This window comes from Falco rusticolus, chromosome 4 (assembly GCF_015220075.1).
Source record: "Falco rusticolus isolate bFalRus1 chromosome 4, bFalRus1.pri, whole genome shotgun sequence".
In the NCBI taxonomy this organism is placed as follows: Eukaryota; Metazoa; Chordata; class Aves; order Falconiformes; family Falconidae; genus Falco; species Falco rusticolus.
In genome coordinates, this window is record NC_051190.1 from 29,871,802 (window position 1) to 29,894,506 (window position 22,705).

General features: G+C 39.4%; 1 protein-coding gene across 2 annotated transcripts in view; it reads left to right on the forward strand.

Moving 5' to 3' along the window:
• Positions 1-18,540, forward strand: part of GNA12 (G protein subunit alpha 12) — a 44,714-nt gene extending 26,174 nt beyond the window's left edge. For both annotated transcript variants that reach the window (XM_037385368.1, XM_037385369.1), the window contains exons 3-4: positions 10,137-10,187; positions 11,211-18,540. In XM_037385368.1, coding sequence (XP_037241265.1) covers positions 10,137-10,187; positions 11,211-11,780 — 621 coding nt within the window. In that variant the 3' untranslated portion in view covers positions 11,781-18,540. The remainder of the gene's footprint in view (positions 1-10,136; positions 10,188-11,210) is intronic.
• The last annotated feature ends 4,165 nt before the right edge of the window (positions 18,541-22,705 follow it).

Genomic DNA, 22,705 nt, shown 5'->3' on the forward strand with positions numbered 1-22,705 from the left:
ATCCATTCCAATTTTGGTTTTGTAAGTGAAAGTAACGATGTGAGTTGTGTGATGGAATGGATTGAAATGAAAAATGCAGGAAAAGAATCTTGAATGTTTTGAAAGAGAACAAATTCTGCAAAGGAATAAAAAGAAGTGTAGGTTACTTGAAATCTTCACGCTAAAGTGTCAATAGCGCTAAGGTTTAAGTGCAAATTTGGAAGACCTTCCCCTTGTCATGCTTAAACAACCTTCAGTAGGGGTGAGAGTATTTGGAATAATTGATTTGTTGTGACTGGATGTGAATAAATAAAAATTGTTTTGAGATAATGACTAAATCAGATCACAGAGAAAACTTGACTTGATTGTGAGTGGAAACTGAAGTGATTTCAGATCACCAAAGGTTGTTTGAGGTTCATTGTCACTCATGTGCTGGACTCAGCATGTGGTGTTGCCACTGGCAGTGAAGCAGAAGAGATGAGGTCACTTCTTCGGTGAAACCCTCTCTCACAGACCCCAAGTGCAGCTGTACTCAACCAATGAAATAAATGCTTTTGGCATATGACATGAGACAGCTCGATCACTAGTGATCCAGCGGATTTACAGGTGCATGTAAAGGTCAGACTTTGTAGCAGGCAATACCAATCTCTGTGTAAGTGGGCGAACATGAGATGTGAGTGGCTTCTCAGTGCTGAGAGCAACCTAGTATACATGATGAAATTCCACTGATTTGAGAATTTAAAAGCTGACAGAAATGGTGCACTTCATAGTTCAAAGTTGGTCAGTCTCTTAGAATTAATAAAGCCCAAGCTGTTATTAAAAAAGGAGTGAGTTTTTTCTAGGGCAAGTGTGTTTTGAAAATCAGACTGGAAACTGGCTTGAGTCACTCAGACTTGCAAGCCTTGTGTTCTGTGTAGTGAGCCTGCTGAGTACTGAGGTAATGGGCATGGTGAAAATCTTCAGACTAATGTAAGCAAGGTTGAATTTTTTCTTTTTCTGCTCCCTACTACCCATACACTTGGTTTTATAGGAATCAAACTGTTAGTTGCACTCGTGTGCTATTTAAGACTTAACTGGCTTTTCACCTTAGTGTGATTTCCACCTAAAACCTAGCTTTCAAATACCGAGCAGCTTTCTGAATCTTGCAAGACCATCATTATAGTCTGCTCACGTCTAGAAATTTCTTGGTTGTGTAGATAGACAAAATGAGAAATACTTTTTTGAAAGAATTTTTTAACTAAGTGTGGGGGATAAATGATACTTTCCAATTCTTACAGTCACCTTTTAGCAGCATACATAGAGAAATTTAAGTAAGACGTGTCAGAGCTGATGTCTCCACACAAAGTGGAGCGTTAGGACGCTGCACCAAAGCATTTGTTGCAGAAGTGGAGTAGGAAGCATGGTTCTGTGAGATACTCAAGGTTATGCCTATTGTAAATGCATTGAAGTTACTTAGCTTTCCAGCTGGCCACCTGCCATGGAAAAGTCCGAGCTCAACATTCTCTCATGTCTGGTGTTAGCTGTTTTTTCAGCCCACAGGATCTAAGACACTTGTTTCCCATCCCTTGATCTGATAAGATTTGAAAGGGAAACTCACTGGTAAACTTGTGATTCAGTCTTGATCAGATAGTCAGCACTGCTGACTAGATTGATTCATAAAGTAAAGTTTGTTTGGTTTGGGTTTTTTTGTCAATGTCTATTCTAGTTCTGCAGATGTCTTCTGTAAACAAAGCAAGTTTCAGGTTTGCATACTGAGCTGCTGAAAACAAAGCATGGGACTAGGGTCACATAATAAAGTGATTGTGCACTGGTCCTGGTGACTTGTAAAGACATCCAGTTGCTTCTAAATTCTGATGTGTTAGTTCGAAGTGCCCATTTTTTCATGGCAGCTGCCCACTGAGAATAAATGGGATAATTTGTTAGCAATTGGCCAGAATCTTGGATCCATCCTTCCATTTACAGCTTGGAACTTTCTTTTAACAGTGGCAAGACTGCTGCTTTCAGTTGCCTTCTCTTGTGCTGCGTTTTAGCTGACTGTGCTTGGAATGAGAAGTTGAGCTGGCATGCGTTCTTTCGACTTCACAGAGAACCTCCGGTATTTGAGATGAAAGGGTTCTGGCAGCAATTTTAGACAATGTATTTGCTTAGACAGTTGGCAGGGAAACAGGAAGGAATCCTTTCGTGGGATGCTTATGACTAGGTCTGTCGTCGACTCGTGTCAGGATGGGTGTGTGAGCTGGGCACACTGCTGATGTTGGATACAGTAATCAGACTTTTTTTATTGATTCTTCCACATGAATTGAGTATATATCTCCTTGCATCTACCTGAATCTTGCTAGCTGCTAGTCAGTGAGGGCTAGGAAATGCTAAATCACTGTAGCTAATGTGGAAGTCTATCTGGTTAAGGATTTTTATTAATTTTTTTAAGCAAAAGCTATAATTTAACCCTTTTGTATTGCACTGTGCATCTTTGTTTTGTTTGTGGCCAGTACTGTTTTCTCTGCTGTTTGCACTTGCTTTTCTTCCAGTTACTGCAAATCTGTGAAGCAAGAATAGCAGTGATGAAGACAGAGTAAGTAGGAGTAAAATCAAAACAGCAGAAATTCTTGTTAATGTTTCTTGAAGCTTACAGTGTGGGATGAGCCTGCCTTAGTCTTTGAACAGAAAATTCCTTTCCTCCTTGAGGCACTGTTGCTAGTGTACATATTTGAGACAAATGGACCGACTTGTTAACATAGCATCAAGTCATTTCTCATCTACATCCTGTTGATGTAGAAACACCTAGAATTTCAGGGAAAAAATGTAACTTTTCTTTTTCCTTGCAACTTTCCTTTTTTTTTTTTTCCTTTCTTTGGGAATGTGTTGCTATATTTAATTGCTGGGAAAAGCTATCACATGTAGGCGTTGCCCTTCACCACAAGAACTCTACTCCTGTTAAGAGAGTTTCTTAGCTGTAAGGCTAGTATTTCATTCTGTCACGGGGATCCACAAATTTTATCACTGATGTGGGAGCTCAGATTAGCCTAGACCTTTTAGGAAAAATTAAATAAATATTTATCACTTATATTTTTATCTGTGTGCTGTAAAGCATACAGTTTGGCTGGTGTGTCATGTAGGATGAGTTTATAGAAAGCCATCCTGACTTGGACAAACAGGTTTTTGCATTGCCTGTTTATACTGAGCTTAGAAATAATGAATTTTTATAATATTTTTGAACTTTAACATCTGATACCTACTCTGTGTGACTGGGCAGTAGAAAGAAGAGGTAGTTTTTAGAAGAAGCTTAGAACTAAATGATACTTTTTTGTAGTTGGTATGTTTGTAGGGTACAGATAGCAGCAACTTGGATAAGCACTGGAGTTGCTGGATGGGAGCCAGTAGCTCAGTCTGTTGTTAAGGAGGAAGTTAAATAACACTAGAGAGATTTGATAGTTAGAATTCTGTATGGCTTAAACACAGAGAAGTGGTTAGTCTCTGCCTTGAAGCTGGTGACTGAATGAAAAATGTTTGTCTTGAGTCAATAAATTTTAGTGCCCAGACAGGATGTGGAATATCTGTAGAACAGAATTATGGTGTAGAACGGGCATCAGCATTTCGGGACAATTTAGGTTACTTCAGCATCCTTCTGAGTGAATTCCTAACAAGCACAGACTTGCTTATCTCCTTGTGAAATAATACTTCATTCATGAGCTGTCACAAAGAAGAGAACACGCTTTTGGCTGTAGTAAATCCATGTCCTGTTACCAGTGAGGCTGAATAGAAGTGCAGATTTGGAAGTAATCTGTTAGAAGAGCCTGCAGGCTTGGAGAGGTGGTGTTTGTTTATGGTTGCCCCTCATGAGAATTTTAACCCTGGGACTTCAGAGTTTGTAAAGGACTGCTATTCTCCTTGGACAAAAACCAGGGTGAGGGACACAGAGCTGGGTCGGCATGCTCACTTCCAAAGGATGCATGTGTTATGGTGACAGGATGTTAACCTGCTTGTTGTATCCAGTAGGTCTCACTAAGGAAAGCATTTCCTCTTTGCTGGTGAGGTTTTGGGTTCTAATCTCATTTTTAATCTCAACACCCAAAAACTTGCCTGATCTAATGTCTCCAACATTCTCAAATGCTAGTCTCCTGGATATTTTATCCTATTTCTGTGCTTGTAACCTTGCTTTTCCCTTGGGCCTCTGGTTTGAATATCTTGCTTTTATGAAACATCTGAAATGGTAACATTCAAACCTCTTACAGTCAACAGGTGATTGACATCCCAGGAAACTTGAAAGAAATGAGATCTCAGTAGTTGTCTGAAAAACAGTGATTTCACTTGCAAGTTAGCGTTAGTGTTGCATTCTGTCATTACGTTATCTCTGGCAGTCCTAATGGACTGGTACCTTATATAAAGGCCTGCTTTGGATAAAATTGGGTATGAATGCTTTGAGTCCATCCCACTCATGTATCTGAGATCTCAGAGGGTAAAGGCTGGGAAATTCCCACATTTCTTTCATGGGGTCTCCTGGATTTTCTCTGAGTTTCTTAGCCCTGGTGCTGAATGTTGTAGAAGTCCTGAATGGAAAGTAGGATACAAACACTGCTGTTCATCTGTTCACGTCACTGTTGCTTTCACCTTGCAGATTCAGCTGCAGTTTGTGGTAGGTAGTTACAGCATCCGTTCCTCCACATGTTTTGCTGTATTTGTGGGAATCTTGTTAGATTTGTTACATGCTTCCTTAAAGTATAACATTTCCTTCCTGTGTGGTTTAATTCATCATCTGAAACAAGCCAAGACTGATAGGTCTACCTTAAATTGTGCACTCTAAATTTAGCAGCTAGAGACAGAATGATCAGGAAGGGCTGAATTAATGTTATGTCAAAAAGGCCTTGGGACAAGGAAAGGAAAAAAGCCAATTTGGAACAGAGGGTCCCCTTTCAAGTCTTTTAGTTCAGAGCAGAATTTAGAGGGACTGCTTTTCAGAAGGAAAAGTTTGAAATGAGCCTGTCTTTGAGGGAACTGCACAATAGGATGTTTCACTGTCATTTATGATTTGACCAACTGTCACTTTGAATAACTGTCTGAGGGTTAAAGTGACAAGTTGATAAATTCTAGCCTTGCGGAACATTTCTTATTACTGAGTTTCTGTGGATATTTTAAAGCAATCTACATACAATCTGTTGTGCATTATTTTCATGAAATGAATATTGCTTGGGAACTCTGCCCGAGTGTTTTCTGCTTGCTTTTTGCAACAAGGCTATCAATGGCAAAGGAAGTGATGCCAAATTTGTTACAATATTCCTGTGTGGAGATTTCTTATGTGCTATGAACCTAGCCTGAAGGGACAGAGACATTAAATTCAATTAGCTATTTTTATGGTGACTTATTTGGAGCTAATGTTAAGATGACATTCATATAGTACAAAATATATAGAATAAAAACTTCTTAATTTTGTGGGTTTTGCCCCTTGAGAATGCTGTGTTCAAAATAATCTGTCATGTAAAAGAAGAGTTTTAGAGCACTATTTTGGGAAGCAAGAGTATATGTTCACATGTTACTTTTCCTTCCTTTCTCTTCCACTAGTGAGTTTTTAAGCAAATTGTGCTGTTTTCTCTGTCTTCACCAAACTTTATACTGCAGATAAGGCAGTTTAAAAAAAAATCTAAAAAAATAATCTAGCAGTGTTGCTGCATTGTGGAACTTGTGGGCTCATTTTAGACCTTCTGCTTGTGTTTCTTGATTCTCCCAGTTCCCAGATGTGCAGTGACTCATCCTAATGAACAATGGGAACAGCATCTCTTATTCCTTCACTTGGTCCCAGTTGGCAAAACTGTTACTCAGAGGATATGTATTGCAGAGGGAGGAGAGATTAGCAGTGAGAGAATGAGTCATCCAACCGTTTGTGGTAACTCTGGTGTGATGAACAAGAAGTTAAGGAAGACTAATGGTCTATACTATGTTCTGGTGTACTAAAAAGGAGTAGCTGAATTGTGTAAAATTCATAACTCGGAGGTCACTCTTCACTCCCCCACCACTGTCCTGGAAAACATGGGCATGGATGGAAGACAGCATTTCGACATCTTGATTTATTAGCATGGAGGGTGGAAAAAAAAATGATGGTCATCTCAGGCTTTGTTGATACAACTTTCAAATGTGAAATATACTAATAGACTGTTAGTTAAAAATAAAAAATAATGTCAGTACAGACATGCTTCACTGACATACTTTTGCTGTGACTGTGACAGAGTGGAGCTTTGTATCCAAGTACTGTGATGGTTGGAATGAAACAATGTCCTTCAGACCTTAAGAATATTATTTATTAATCTTGTTAAAATATTTTTTTAAATGGAAATAGTGTACTAACAGGGAAATAGAAGATTTGAGTCTATTTAAATCTGAAAATACAGAAGCTCAACAATCTTCTGTGTATATAGTTGATCTGAGGAAGTTTTTTGAGCTACCACAGTTTTTCTTGACACACCAGTCTGTAAAAGATTGACACATCTGACCTGGACCTTTTTTATTTAAGTGAACACACCATGATGTGATTATCTTTAGATATTTAAATATAGTATAAATAACTTTGGCTTTCATTTCTATTTTGCTGCTTGCAAGCATAGTTCAAAATAGATTGCAATGTACAAAATAAGTGGTTTAATTTTTTTTTCACTAGAACTATTAAAATAGTGCCATTGAAGTTGTCAGTCTGCATGAAGATATTTTTGGTATCTGATGAATCAATTGCAAATACTTGCTGCCACTTCCATAGGAAGTCTTGCTAGTGAAGCAGAAATAACTGGCTAAAATCTGGAAAAGGAGAGCATGTGAAGTACTAAGCCAGCTTCTGAATATAGTTGAATGCTAAATGACATTGGAGAAACGTTAAGAACTTGCTTTGAAAATGCCACAGCACTTCATTTATGGCCAGTGTCTTCAAGAGAAAAAATAGTTCAGCATGAGAGGGGCAAGCTAATACTTTTTGATAATAATTCGCCTTCAATAGAAAACCTACCTTGATGGACAATTAATAAACTCTTTGCATGTGTGTATTTTTATATGCATACATATATATATACACACACAAATATGTATATTTGTTTGTATGTGTGTATAATACCCAAAGCATGAGCTAGCTTTGCATAAATAATTATTTATCAATGGAATTCAAAATTGCAGTCAAGTGCAGCTTGATATAAAGCTAAATAAATTTGACTTCTAGATCTAATTAATATTGCTATTTATCTACCCTGGATGACAAGGAAAAAATCAAAAGATGAAGTAGTGTTCAGTTAATACAATTGTTCTGATTAAAAATACTAATACAAAACAGTCCTAACACCTGGAGTTTCCATATTTTCCTTATTTAAATACATTACAAGTTATTCATCAGGTCAGTTGGTGCTGTCTGCAGCTGTTCTGTGCTGCCTGCTCTATGAACTGAAATACCCTACAAGTCTCCCAGAAGCAACCAAGTTTTCTATGAATCGGAGTAAGTTGTAGAGCAAGGTTACTTGAAGTCTTTTGGAACAGGAACTGAATCCGCACTTCACTTCCATGGGTCATAACACAGGATCAGGGAATGATTGGTAAAGTAGGGGAGGTTGAGCACGTGGTGTGGGTTTGGGTTGGTTTATGGGTTTGGGGATTTTCTTGGGTTTGGGGTTTTTTTTTTTTTCTCCTCCCTTCAGTTTTGTGTGCTTTAATGATTTGAGCTTTTCTTAACTTCAGACTCTCTGGAGCTTGTTGGGGATTTGTTGTTTTGACTGGAAACAGATATTCTGACTTAAGTACTGGATGTCTTTGAATTCTGTGCTAGAGGAGAATATTCAGACATCTTCAGATCTGTCAGACCATGCATATGGTGTTCACACCTGTTCCAGCAACCTGACTTGATTACCCAGCTATCCAAGTGTTTTGCAATTGCTGCTTAAAATTTCCCGGAATTATTTGGCACAATTGCAGTGTTCTGAAGAGCTGTATAAGAAACTAGAGAAGTCTAGTCTCCCTAAATCACTCCAGAAATGAATGTATATTTTTTTAATTAATCGGGTTATTTTCTAACCTTCTTATAAATGCGCAAAATGTTAAACTAATTGATGCGTGGGGCAGGAAACGGGAGGTAGAAGCTGTAAATCAGGTAAACCCACTGTGTGTTCCAGCAGTTTACATCTGTACAGCTGTTTCCTGCTCTCAGCGTGGGAGGGTGTATGGACAAGGCAAGGACACGTAAAGCAGCTGGTTAGAAAATAGGAACAAGTTGTATCAGAGACAGCCAGTTTGCAGCATCATTGTACATCTAAAGGCATTGTGTAGGACAAAACACAATAGGTGGCGAATGGTTTTTTGTAGCTTCAGGAACCTTTTCTTTTTGTGTTCTTCCATCTCCTAAATATGACTAATGCTGTACAGGAAGACCTTTTGTCTTATTCATGTGGTCTGCGATATCTCTTCTGATCCAACAGAGTGCCAAAAAATACAGGAAATTACTTTCACCTTATGAAAATTCATGATTGTAAGGAAGTTCTTAGAGCAATTGTTCTTTGGATACCTCCCCCCCACCCCCCAAAAGCAATTTTTTCTGCTAGCAATCCACTGTAAATCTTCTGCAGTACATGGTTGGTTTTTGCAAATTGTTCTTTCTCCTTTAAGAAAAGACACTTCCAGTTTAAAATGTTAAGGAATAATAAACTACAGCTCCTTTTTGTCTATACCTTATGCTGAAAGTATGTACTTGTACAGTACACTGAATCCTCAGACCTCCAGTCTGATTTTTCAGAGTGAACTGTTGTGTTGCCATCTGTTCACAGTTGCACTGGAGGAGAATAATTCTATTCTGCTGTCTCAAGCCTATGGTGTAGAGGAGAACATATGGTTTAAGAATTTATATTGCTGTTGAAATCTGAGATGGTATTTTGGGAGTGTTCTCATTCTGAATTAGTGACTTGGTGAAGGTACCTACTGTCAGCTTGGTCATTACTGACACAGCCCTGATCTGTGATGTATGTAATGTCTTTTGATGCCTAATATTATTAAAAGACAGCAAGATTTACCATTTTACCGTTCTTATGACATGGATACAACTGCAAAACACATGTCCTAAACAACAAGGAACACTTTCTTACTGAACAGATCATCTTAATCTGAAGAAAGGGAAGTGTTTGAAGGAGAATGGACTTCTGCCAAAGATAGTTTTACTCCAGAAGTAAAGTTTGCATCTATGTGGAAACAGTTTTATTACTTCTAAAAAGTATGTGCAGGGCTGCTTCTGTCCACAAGTGTGAAGTGGCACTTGATTTGAGTGTGATACATGGGGAAGCTGGGAAGCTTGTTTAAAAAAAAAAAAAAAAAAAAAAAGCAAACACAAAAAAACCCAAACAAACACCACAATGGAAACCCTCACAAAACTTCCCTTGCCCATTTTCAGAACATGAATAAATTTTCTTTCTAAACATTGCCTATGTTCTTCTCAATATAACTGCTGAAGGATTTTGCATGAAATTAGCAAATCCATTATTATAACTCTTGAGCCTAAAAGGGAAACAATCTCTAGAAGAGAAAGTCCTTCAGAACGTTCCTTTCCTTTCTTTGACAAACAAGTCTAGCTTAAATTATCACAAATTGTGGATGACTTAAATCTTTCCTTTTTCTAAAGATATGCCAACCAGTCTAGGATATGGTCTTGCTCATTGTTACAAATTTTGAACAAAATACGTTGGTTTCTTACAAATGTGCTTAATTTTTGCTCCCACCCAGTGTCAGTTAATGGTGTTTGTCATACAAAGGGAAAAAGCCTAATTCTTTAAACCAAAGGACTGACTTCAGTAATACTTCCCTTTTATTGTAAAGATTTACTAGATAATTTGAGCATTTATTCAGATCTCTAATCAACTTTGATTTTTCTAGAACTAAGACAGAATTGCTTTTAGAAGAAATACTACCTTACCTACATGTCAGTAGTATATTATGGCAGCTCTACTTCATGATCAGCAGTTTACGTGAATTAGGCTATATTGTACTTCTGCTGTTCCAGCTCCTGAAGCGTATCGGGATGTTGTCCAAGCTTCCACCTGGGATACTGCTCTGTTAGACCTCAGTGCATGTTGGAAAGTGAAAAGGTGATACAGTTCAGTTGGATTTGCTGTCCTAGAAACAAGCTTAGTTCCCATCTCTTTCCTTTTCCACAGGGTGAATCGGTGAAATACTTCCTGGATAACCTGGATCGGATTGGTCAGCTGGTAAGACATACCTTTTGCTTTCTGAACCAAAAGAGCTGAAAAAGATAATAGAAGCCTGGATGTGCTATAATTAATGCTTTTTAGTTTGTGAGGGTTTTATTAAATAATAATGTATTAATAACTTCAGTGTTCTCTCTCTAGAAGTAGTAAATAGAAAGAGTAAAAAACCTGAAGCTTAGTATTTGCTTAATCTTTTTTGACAAGATAACAAATACTGTTTATGGAAGTTGTATGCATGCACACTTTTTTTTTTTTACCTGTCCTTTTACACAGTCTCTGGATATCATTCACTTTCTGTGATGACCTGATGGTTGGTGCTACTTAAAGGGAGCAGAATGAAGCCTTACCAAATTAAAAAAAAAAAAAAAATCACTAGCACCTGTGAGATTCAAAATCTGTAATGAAAACATCCTTCAGGAGATCCAAAGAGTAGCAGTGATAAGCTTCTGAAGAGCAAATTTTCCTACAGTGGTAGGGTAGGCTGGGCCAGAACCTGTGATAGAACATGTTGCTGTTCCCACTGGTCATGGAGTGTGAACCCAGAAGAATTATTTCCACTAAAGTTTGCAATACATCCTTTGTAAGAGTAATGAACTATGAAAAACTACATTTCAAAAAAAAGGAGAAAAAAAAAAAAAACAAACCAAAAAAAACCACCACTTTTAGGGATGACTTGGTGATCTGCTTTACTGAACGCTACCTAAATGGTGATAACAGTGTAGCTAAGAATTTCATAGTGGAAAAAATACACTTCAGCCTGAAAATGAGGCTTGAAAGGTAAAAATGTGAACAAGTGCATTAGTCCTATATTTTTATTCTCATATGTCTCAGGATCTTCTGTAGCTGTTTATCAGTGTGCTCAGATAAATGGTCAACAGTTCATTATTCTCAAGTTGAGTATTCGTTTTTCACTTGATGATTAAAAAAATCATGGTTCCTATTGATTTCTCCTGTTACTTTAATACTGGCATTAGCCAGCATTTTGAAGGACTTTTGTTGACACTTTTCTTCTTTCTTTTACAGAATTATTTCCCCAGCAAACAAGATATTTTGCTGGCTAGAAAAGCCACAAAGGGGATAGTAGAGCATGATTTCATCATTAAAAAAATACCTTTCAAGATGGTGGATGTAGGTGGACAGAGATCTCAGCGTCAAAAGTGGTTCCAGTGCTTTGATGGAATAACTTCAATTTTGTTTATGGTCTCCTCCAGTGAATATGATCAGGTTCTCATGGAAGACAGGCGCACAAATAGACTTGTGGAGTCCATGAATATCTTTGAGACAATAGTCAATAACAAGCTTTTCTTTAATGTTTCCATTATTCTATTCCTCAACAAGATGGATCTTCTTGTAGAGAAGGTAAAGACTGTCAGCATTAAGAAGTATTTCTCGGACTTCAAAGGTGACCCTCACAGGCTAGAAGATGTTCAACGTTATCTGGTGCAGTGCTTTGACAGAAAGAGGAGAAACCGTAGTAAGCCGCTCTTCCATCACTTCACCACTGCCATAGACACTGAAAACATTCGCTTTGTGTTTCATGCTGTGAAGGACACGATCCTTCAAGAGAATCTGAAGGATATTATGTTGCAGTGAAGGAGAGCAGCCCATGTTCTGTTAAAATTTGCTGGAGGGTTAGATCAAAGTTTTTATTCTTTCTTTATGGCCCTTGCATGTGGTGTAGGACCCATGCTAATTACTTGGCTCAGGAATGCTGTAAACTAGCCAGTCCAAACAGAGGAGCTATAGGCCGAAGGAGTCAAATGTTGATGTTAGCTACTGAATCATTTGGACTAGAAACACTACTGAAACATGGCCGTTGTAGGTTCCGTACCTAGTTTGGAATGCTGAATAACACAACCACCTTCTGCCTTCTTAGAAAAAAGAAATCTCTGACAACCCATGTATGGAAGATGCGTTGTTTTAAATGAATGTGCTCATTTTTCAGAGATGCTAGTTATGCAAACTGCCTTTTTTTTGTAGTTTGGAGGTGCTGAATCAATCAAACAAATCTAAATGTAATGAGATTGGCAGCTGCGTTGGAGAACATTAGTGGAAGTTCCAGTCTTAACCCTTAGGGATATACCCAGATCTTGTGTGCATGTTCAGCTTTGCCAATGGTCTGGAATCCACTTATCAAGGTTGATGCACAGCTCTTGTCTGAAAGTTTTGCATGAGTCTCCTGAGGCAAAAGTCTAAAACTGTATAAGGAAACCCATGTTGGAGTAAACTGGATGGGAAGTTTGGGCCTCACTGATACAGAGAAGGGTTTATTTTGCACTATGTGTGAAGGGTATTACATCATGGGGAAACGGATTTCCTTGGTGAAGCAGCTTGTGCTAGAGCACCTGACCATCTATCTGCACAGTGGGTGCTCAAGTGAGATGTACTTCATGGAAATCCAGCACTGTTCTCACACCCACAGTTGGCAGTGTTTGTGAAGGTTCAGTATCTTGCGTGACAGGGCTTTATCTACATTCAAAAGTTTGAAAGCTGATTAAACTCTTAAGCAAAGGTTTGGTAGTACAGCAGCTGCTTGATTAGTTCCCAACAGCTGACCTTATAGGAAGACTGAACACCCTAGAGATCCCAGTTTTACAGCTGCACTGATGTATTTGGACAGCAAGACCTTGCTGTAAAATTAGCCTTTAATCTGTGTCTTAATGGGATCTTTAGCCTATAGTAATGCACATGTAATTCTGAGTACACTCAAGTTTGGAGTTGCCCATTTTGGGCAATGGTTTGTGTGTAAAATTGCAAGAGGCTATAAATAATGTTGATATGAACTGTTAATTTCCTAGCTCTCTCAATCTGTGCAACTAACTGTCAGGTGCCTTTTTTGTGTACAGATATATCGGATCTTTACTTCTACAGTGGGGTACATGGACAAACTGAAGATCTGCCTTTTATATCAACATTGTAGTGCTCTCCATTAGGTAATTTTCAAACATAGTTTACTGTTTACTGCAATTTTTGTCATAGACTTTTATCCAAGAATAAAACCTGAAGGGCTGTTTGTACCCGTAGAAGGTCAGCAGATTCCCTGGAGTTCATATCCCCTTTGAGCCTGTAATGGCATGTCAAAACAAGCAACATTTTACTTCAGCTGGTAATCCCATGGGAAATGTGGTCAAAAAAAGTCCTGTTCCGTTGTCCTTTCATGTTAATTTGGATAAAATCTGGAATCTTTCTTCCCCTCTGAAGCTTGCAGATGTTCATATCGGTATTTTTGGGTAGTTTGCTAATGTAGCAGTCTCTTGGCTTTCTTGTGCAGGCTTCAGAGTGGGAAAGATGTGGCTATTTCAGTGCCGTGTAGCGCGCACAGTGTCAAGGTAAGAAGCAACTGAAAATTTGCAGATGGGAAAATCTAGCTTAAATTTGAGCAAACTTAATCAGGAATTAGCTTCTTTGTAACAAGTCTTATTTTTGCCAGGACCAACTCTGTCGTTTAAATATTTATTCATTTTTAACCTTGAAGGGGGAAAATGTTATGTGACTAATATTCAGATGGGGGGAAACTCTTCAGACTATTACATTTGAAAAGGTAAATGTTTCAACACAGTAACGCGAACAAGTTTACTCATCATGTAAAGTGCGTTCCTGTAAGCTAGTCCGTTTGTTTGGCTGAGGACTAAAGACTGTATTCAAAGCTTTGAAGTATTCTTGGGGAGCTAGGTAGTAGTTTCCACTTCACAGAAGACACTAGGAAGGAAGAAGCAGTTGTGGGCTGATCTGACTTCTAGGTTGACTTGACTTTTCCTAGTTTGCTGTGAGCCTTATTCTTTCACTAGATTTTCTAGATGGGCTAGTATTATGCTTGTTTTCTCAAATGAGTTAAACATTCCCTTTCAACTGTATTTCTTTCTCAAGAATTACCTCAGTTTTATGTCTGAATCTACTGTAGTTTTACCTGGGAGGCATAGCATGGAATTTCCTGTTCTCTTTTTCTCTTCATGCTCATCCATGGTTTTGTATCCTTAGTAACCTCACGGATTTAAAGCTCTGAGCAGACTTAATAATGCAACTTATATTTTAAGTAACTTAAAATCTGCACCTGAAAACGAAACAGAATGAGATATCTCATATTGAGCTCTTCAAGCATATAACTTTTTTTTATATGATATGGTAGTTTTGCACACGAAATCAGAGGTTTAGGGAAGCAGTTTGCTCACCTCAGGCCCATTATTGCCTTTCTTCTTTCTATTGATAAAATGGGCCTAAACACAATGCTGTAATCTGCGGATGGAAATCAGTAGTTTGGCTCTGTGTTCCATCAAACTTTGATAGTGATGGTTCACACCAGGAACCCAAGATCAGGAACAACTTCTTGCAAAAGTCAAGCACTTCTCAAGTTTGCAAAGAATCTGGCCCATGAGTAAAAAGGACTTAAGTGGCAGCTTTCTCTGCAAAATACACTTCACTTCTTGCCACAGCTGAGGGGGATTTTGTTTATTTGTTTTGTCAAGGTATATTGTTGTATAATAAAGCCAGAAAATCTTATGGTAAATCAGTTAATTACTAAGCAGAATTTAGGTAGATTAGGTTGTACAAACATCTCAGGATAGGCTTGGTCAGTTGCTTAGTCCTTCCACAAGAAACAAACAGATAATTTTATTTTAAGTGACATCCTGGAGAACTTTGCAGGTAAACACAGCTGGAGATAACATTTTCTTCTTCTTCTTCTTCTTCTTCATAGGCTTATTGTTCATTTGGCTAGTCAGGAAATGGGTCACAGGCAGGATGATAATCAGATGGAGACCTTGAATAACTACTTTTTTTAAAAAAGAAAAAAAAGGCAGCCTTTTGTTGTCCCTCCTCTGACACCCACAGGTCAATGACTAGTGATGGGGTGTTGCAAACAGGTTGTCTCTCCCAAGGACAAAGAGAGGAAGCGCTTGCAAGAGAGACTTATGTAATCTTGCAGTTCCATTTAAGTAGAAAACCTAAATGGGAGTCCTTTATCAAATGCTGCTTTGTATTTGTTGTCCTCAAAACAGGCTTTAAGCTAATATAGCATATCAGTCAGTACCATTCCTTCAGATTGCAGTGATGTCATTCTCTGAATAATTTTTAGATGGCATTACAAAGTGACAGATGAATTAGAATTAAAAAGGAAGAATAGTTTTCTAAGTGACATATTTATAGGGAGTTGTCACTTTGAAGGAATTAAATAGTTCTTAATGTTGAAAATTAATTAATATCCATTATGGAAAGTAAATTACTGGCCCCTCAGCTCTACACTACAACTCAAAGATGCTTCCAGTTTGATAAAAACACTTGATCTTACTTTATTTAATATGTCAGCATAGATTATTTGACTTATTAACTTGATAACATATTCATTTTTAAGAAATACTGCTGTGTAAAGCCTAGAACCGGGCATGTTACAAGCATGAAGAAGCTCCTGAAGATGACTGTTCACAGGCTTTCTGAGCCAACTAAAGCCTGAACCTCAGCCAAGCAGACAGAGTGGAGAAGCTAATGGCAAAAAAAGTGTAGTGAAATGGAGCAGGAAGAGCTCATCTGTGTATGGCACAGCAGAAAAAAGTGTAATTCCACTAGGATAGCTATAGTAGGGTTTTTTGTATGAAAGGTGGCACATTTAAAAAGTGTGTCCTGTCCTGTCCGTGTGTGATCCCCCCGCCTTCATTCCCATGTCCCCATGCCCCTGGGTATTCACCAGTCCTGGTTACTGTAATCTGCAAAGAATAGTAGAGTTAAAGAAATTAAAAGAATAGACATGGAACCACTGAAGAAACTAGCAGCTTTTGTTAGTGACAGGCAACTACCTTCCAGAGAATATAACTTTAGAAAACAAGCCCTTTGCTGCCTTTAGATGGCTGTCTGTGGATATTAACTTCGTATTTTAGAGTATTTTCTAAGTATGTACCTCTTTAGTTCTCCTGGAAAAAAATGATTCTGCTGCATGGAACTACAGGATTTCTGTAAAAGGCCCTTCTGATTTTCAAGTAGGGAGTTTTGATGCCTGACTTAGCTTTGCTTGTGTCATCTAATTTTCAGGAGTACTTACGGGTTCATAGGCAGTTTGGTGCATGCCAGCTTGAGACACAAACACAATATGCAGTAACACCTCCATACAGCGCAGCTTGTCATGTAAGCCAAACACTGATCTCTCATGACGAGAACTACGTTGATTTTTATAAGTTTAATAGTAGCTTCTTTTCTATATCATTTTTCTAGTATAAAATCACATGGTGTAGTCAGGGGTTTTAATATAGCACTGTTAACTCTTTACCTCAGTACACTCTAATTCTGTAACACAAAGTGGTGGGTAGGGTGTTTCAGTAGCAACTATAAAACATCTGTGCCTACTTCAGTAAAAGAGTCTTTAACAGATTTCTAGGGAGCATGCATTACGGATCAGGAAGGCTGGCATGGTCTGGACCAGACTTGGCCTGAATTAATATTAACTCCACACACTTCTGGGTGAGGACTGTCTAGCCTAGTGGGGAAGTAATTGCCAAGACAATACAAGACCTAGTGCTTTTTAGTATTACCTGTTTTGTCATTAGCTGGGGTGATCTCCGCTTTGTGCTGTGAAGTGGGCACTTCTTTGTTTTAACACTATTCTTTTTTTACATAGATGGAAGTGAGTAAAGCCAGGATATTTAGAGCTGAAACCGCTGCTCTACTCACCAGGTGATGCTATCTCTGCTCATCTTGGTGGTTGGATGGTTTAGCTTGATTCTTGACATTTTTATCTTTTTCTAATGGCATTTGGAAAGCAGTGTTGAAGTTAATCTATGTGTCGATATGCTTGTTTTGTTAATGGGTGGGGAGTATGGAGGTACTAGATTGTCAGTGCTAGTGGTTCTGTGCCTGGCTTGATGAACTGTATCACAGCCCAGCTCTTGGCATATGTCTGAAGGTCATACATTCTGTCCAATGTGAAAATATTCACAGTTGGAGAGGAAATAAAGAGCAGTGCTGACTTCCAAGGTGGGCATTCTGGTAAAAAAGCCAAAGTATGTTGGAAGGGAGCAGAAGAGGAGAGCTATTTTCTTGACAGATCCCAAAAGCTGATGGTGCTTGAAGACTGACTTTATTGAAGTGAAATGCCATCTGTGTTGACCCCAAAAGCTTTGAGTGACTCCAGAGAGCTATTGGCTGTGAATTAACAGCAGCAGGCTGGCAAGGCTGCCCATGCTGCAGCTGCACACCCTTCCGCTGTAAATCTCTCTTCATCTGTTCATAACTGGGTGCTAAAACTCAATTTCTGCTAAATTACAGTATGCAAATCTCTGGCCAGACAGTGCATTTTACTCCTTTCTAACAACTACCTAAACTTTCTTCAAGATACCAGAGTGTGAGAAGTATCCCAGGGGAACGGCTAGGTAGGAGACTGTTTCCATTATTTGAATAAACACTGCAACAGATGGAGAGTAAAAATTGTTGATAAGTAAGACCTGAGAGAGCATCTTATGAGGGAAGGAATAGATTTTTGGATAACACTGACTGCTTCTCTGCTAGTACTTCCTGTCAATCTCTTGTGCTGAGCTTATGTGCAGGTGGTTGGGCACAAAAGTTGAGAAAAGATGGCAGGGAGAAGGGGAATGTGGAAGAGAAATGATCTTTTGGTAGCTCATGAGACTTGGAAAGCATGGTTGGTGGATTGAGGTTTGAAAACCTGTTCAAGCTCCCATTTGTATTGAAGCCATTAACTCTCTTATGATGAGATAATGTGTGTTCTTCCGGTGTACAGGTTTTGTTATCTCAAATGTGTAATGAGCCTGAATTGATGGTACAAGCTAAAAAGTATTTCCGGAGACTCCACTTAACAAAATAGCTAGTATTTATTGCTCTTGTGATGAATTGTCTTGTTTATGGATGAATATGTATGAAAGCAAACTGAAAACACAAAGTTATTTCATGACACAATCATGTAGCTAGGAAGCCAATTAATGTTATCTTTTATTCTGCAATTTACTTGCTCTCTGGTGCCTATGCATTGTAACACACATACTATGCAATATCATTCTCTTTTTTTTTAAACGAGTTCACTGCACTGGGTAAGGAAGGCCTGAGTTTAGCCTTAATTTTCTAACAATTCACAGGAAAGTACTTTAAAAACCGTGACAAACTAAAAGAAGGTTAAAAAATGCATAAAGTAAAAGCACAGTTCCAGACTGCTCACGTAAGTGTCTTTCTAGCACCAAACAGCATCCATGATAGAAGCAGCTACTTGCTGTAATAGTTTCAATTTATGAAAACTGTGTACTAGATAAAATTATATTGTGATGTGTAAAAAGTGTATTTTACAGCTTTGGTGACTTAGTTTACTGTTTTGTATATATGAATTTTATAAATCTATTAAAACTTGACTTGTTATACTGTTCTTCTTGGGTTTTATCTTTCAACAGAGTCTAGAGTGACCTTTTTTGCTTTATTAAAGAATTTTCTGCAAGAGACCCGCTTTTTGAATAAATTACAGCATGGACTGCATGAAATTTCAGCTGCCATGCAATAAAATCTTGTTCTGTAATCTTTATGTATCTCCCACCTTTCCAGTTCTGGTCTGAATCATTCTTCCCAAGTCTGTCCAGGAATTGAAGGCTGGTGGAACATTAACCTGTATAAAACTTCCAGTTCAGTCGTCTGTAGCATTTCCATAGCTGACTTAGGCATTGGAACTAATGGGAAGTGGAAGGGGAGACACAGCTAGAGTTTGTGCTTATGTATTTTAAGCTTAGCAAGAATTTTTTAATGATTAATATTAAATAAATATTAAATAGTTAACCCTGTTGAGTTGGCAACACCTGTTAGAGATTCCTCTTTGCTGTATAGCATGTGATAACAGCCATGGGAACTATACTTGCTTCTTTCCAGTGCTGGTCCCCTCTGCTGGACTCACTTGTGTGCTGTGGTATCTTCTACAGCGGCGTAGAACCACTGACCTTTGGAGAGGCATCGGTATCCCTGTCTTACGGCATCGCCATCCTGGCATCAACTAATTGTGCCAGAACTTAAACTCCAGTTCTTAGGAATCTCATTAACCTTTTCTCGCTTGTACTTCAAAAGGTCACATCTGGCAGATTTTTGTGGCAAACCTTAATTGTTTCTTGTGTGAACTAGTAACGGCTAATCAATTACATTGGCAGGTACACAGTCTGAAACACTTCGTGGAGCATTGTTTGTCCTTTTTACTAATCATTGGAAATGTTAGGTCCTCTGCTACATCAAGCTTTCAGGAATGGCTGACTTTTGGTTTTGGGATGGGTTTTTTTTTTTCCCCCCAGAGGTGCTGAGCACTTTCAAGTAACAATGCATATTGTCAGTGTTTGGCATCTCTGAAAATGAGGGCAGATGAATTGAAAATTCAGTATGTACTAATAGGAGGTTTCCAGGTGTGATCAGGTACTTTCTAATCTGAGAAAGTCAAGGCAACAGCAGCAGCTCCAAGTGATCTCTTTGGTCAGCTCTGTGAAAGCAACTGTTAGCCCTTTCCTGAGCCAAATTATTCCAGTGAATTACAGAGCTACAAGATAACATACAGAAAAAGTTTAATAGGTTTCTCACTGGAGCAAGAAACAGCTCTTTCTGGCAATATCTGCTGGAGCACATTGGTGTTGAAAACAAGGGCCATGCCAGGTGGTTGAGACGCTTTACCAGCAGGCAGCAAAGGAGGGGTTATTTCAAGTTGTCAGTTCTGCCTGCTCTAAAGCTGGCTGGAGTTTGGTTGGTTTGTATTGAAGTTCTGTGGTATCTGAATTGCTGAATCTCCAAAGACTTAATCAAAATAAGAAATGTGTTGTCACTGGAGTGCCTGCCTGAGCTCAGTCCTTCCCTAGTCAGCAGTTGTGAGCAGGCACTTAAACAGCACCAGTTTCAGTGGGATTTAAGTTTTTGTTTGGGACACACGGAAGGAGGCTTGAATCAGGGTATCTTAGTGACACCATTTTTCCATACTTGCCAATATTTCTGTATCTCAAACTATCTCACTTCATACAGCAAAGATGTCCCTTTCATAATTCAGCTGCAGAGATGTTGCCCCGTAAGAGCAGAGGCTGAGGCGGTTGGCTCTGCAGGTAGGTTTGTCTTTTCAGTGCTGAAGAATGCTTGTACCCCAGGGACAGCCTAAACTCAATATATTAACTTTGGATTCTCTTCCCTAGGTCAGCATGGCTACCTGTTACTAGAGTGTGTCTTCTGTAATTTCAGTAATTCAGCACTCTGAAGGTAAAAGGGAAAAAACCATGACTAGTTCCCCAGGGAGAGGCTTCTCTAAAGTACAACATTGGCAGGGCATAACTTGTATTTTTGCTAAAGTGTACAAGGCATAAGGTTTGGGGTGCTTATAGTAACATTTAAATGTTCATTACAGCTCTTTGAGGAGAGAAATTAAATCTTGTGGTTTCTAGCTCCAGTCTGGTATCTCATTATCTTGTACAGACCATGGAGGAAGTTTACTCAGTTACTAGCAAATATTAATCAAATTTCTTGCCACTCTCCCCAAGACTGACTGGCATCTTGGGAATCTGCATGGTCTTAGGGGAGGAAGAGTTATTAGGAAGAGTATGTAGGGATTTTTACAAAAAGTATCTTTCCTTTTAAAGCCTCCATTTAGCCCAGCAGAAACAGACTTCAGTTAAAAGTATTGGGTTTTAGGGGAGGGAAGTGGTGCTATCCACTCTTAAATTGGAAAGTGCTGGATACTGGTAGATAAATGTCTGTGGAAGACACTGGTTTATCCTCTCCCACCTTAGCTAGTTGTGGGCAATTTCACCCCTAACTAGCAAAGAGTGGGGGGCTATTTGAGGGGATTTTGTTTGTTTTTTGCTTCCCTGGACAGTTGTGTTGTACCCCCAGTCCCTTCAATTACAGCAACTTCTTGTTTTAAGTGTAGGAGTGGAATGTTCTGTTTATTCTTGGGAGAAGATATTTGTCTCTATGAGCTCGTAAAGCTATTAAAAGACTGTGTTTTCTGCTCTGTTCAGGATTATAGACTTGTAGAAGTCTCTTCAAAATAAGTATCCTTGAGCTTGAGGCAGAAAGGGTATGACTGGATTTACTTTGATAGTGGAAGATGTTCCAAGTAGCCACGGGATGGTGTGGTTTGGGGGTTGTTCTGAGCCAGATGAGTCTAGTGCGAATCTGTGTTGTCCCATTGCCTTAGGGGTTGTTACATGGGAGACAGCAGCTTCAGGAAGGAGTTGCCTGGTTCTGCTGGAGGATCTCCGAAGGCAGGTCATGGGCAGGGTTCAATTCTAGATCATCTGCCTGTCATAACAAGGCACCCACAGGTCATGAGCCAGAGAAACGAAAGCGCTGCCTTCCCAGGGCTGCGGGGCCGGGGCGGGGGGGTATTTGTAACTGGGTCTCAGCTGCAGACCAGCAGCATTACCTGCTCCTGGTGAGGAACAGCGCTGTGTCCGCAGCTGCCAGCCAGAGCCCCGATGCCATGCCGCAGCAGCCTACTGGTACCATTGCCCTTTGGGACTTGCCTCCTTTCCCGTCTGGGTGCCCAGTTCCTTTCACTGCCTGTCTTCCCGCAGGAGGCTCAGCAAACTGTGGCTGATGTACTGCACAGTGAACACCTAGGTTCTCCTGCCTGCTGCCTACTACGCACTGGAACTCTGTTCCTGGACCATTTGTAACCAACTCCGATCTTGGCTGCTGAGTTGCAAGTAACTTCTGGGGGGTGCATTTATATATAGAGTACCCTACTACTTGCAGATGGTTGATCATGCAGCTTGACCTTCTAAAATGACTCCCAAGTATCTCATCTGTATTTGTTTCACAGCTTGGCAGCTCATTAGCTGAAAGTTACGCTCCTGTTCCCATACCTTTCCAAGTTACCTCCCTGGAAACCTGCTGCTTAAAATGCAGGAAATCTTATTTAGGGGTTTACCTGCAATTTGGTTTACTCCTAATGCCCATCAGCTGTTTTCTGCCCCTCTACAACTCTGATACATGCAGAGAAGAGTAGGAATTGCACCTTTGTGCTTTAGTCCTGGTTATCACCTTAATTTTCTGTGTAACCTTGGCCAGTCACTTTATTCCTCTGTGACGCAGGTTGCCTCCTTACTCCTTAGACTTTGTGATCTTAAGTACTTTCAGACCCTGGGATAAAATGTTGCACTGCGCTGTAATGTACAGCAGTAGTGCTGGAAACCTTTGCTGAGGTGAAGAGTAGCTAGCTCCACGGAAGTGTTCTTGCATGAACAAAAACCTGTGGGGTAATAGTGCATGGATCTTCTCTCCTCCAGCTGCTCAAGAACTTTAAAAGTGTATTCAGCTACTTTCTGCCTTTCACTGCAAAGTTGCATATTGCCTGTGGACCCTGCTGAGCTGCCTATGCGAGTAGGTGAAGCTGCGAGTTACCGTGCTCATTTACTTCTTACTTGGAGCACTTCTGGACAAGCTGAGCTGGTAAGTGGTGGTTCTGTCAGTGATGCTGTCAAAAATGCCCATTATTGGTAAGCAACAGCTCTCCGGCAGAAATTCATGCTTTCACAACAGAGCGTACGTGAGTCAAGCATCACATAGGGAGGTTCCCCATC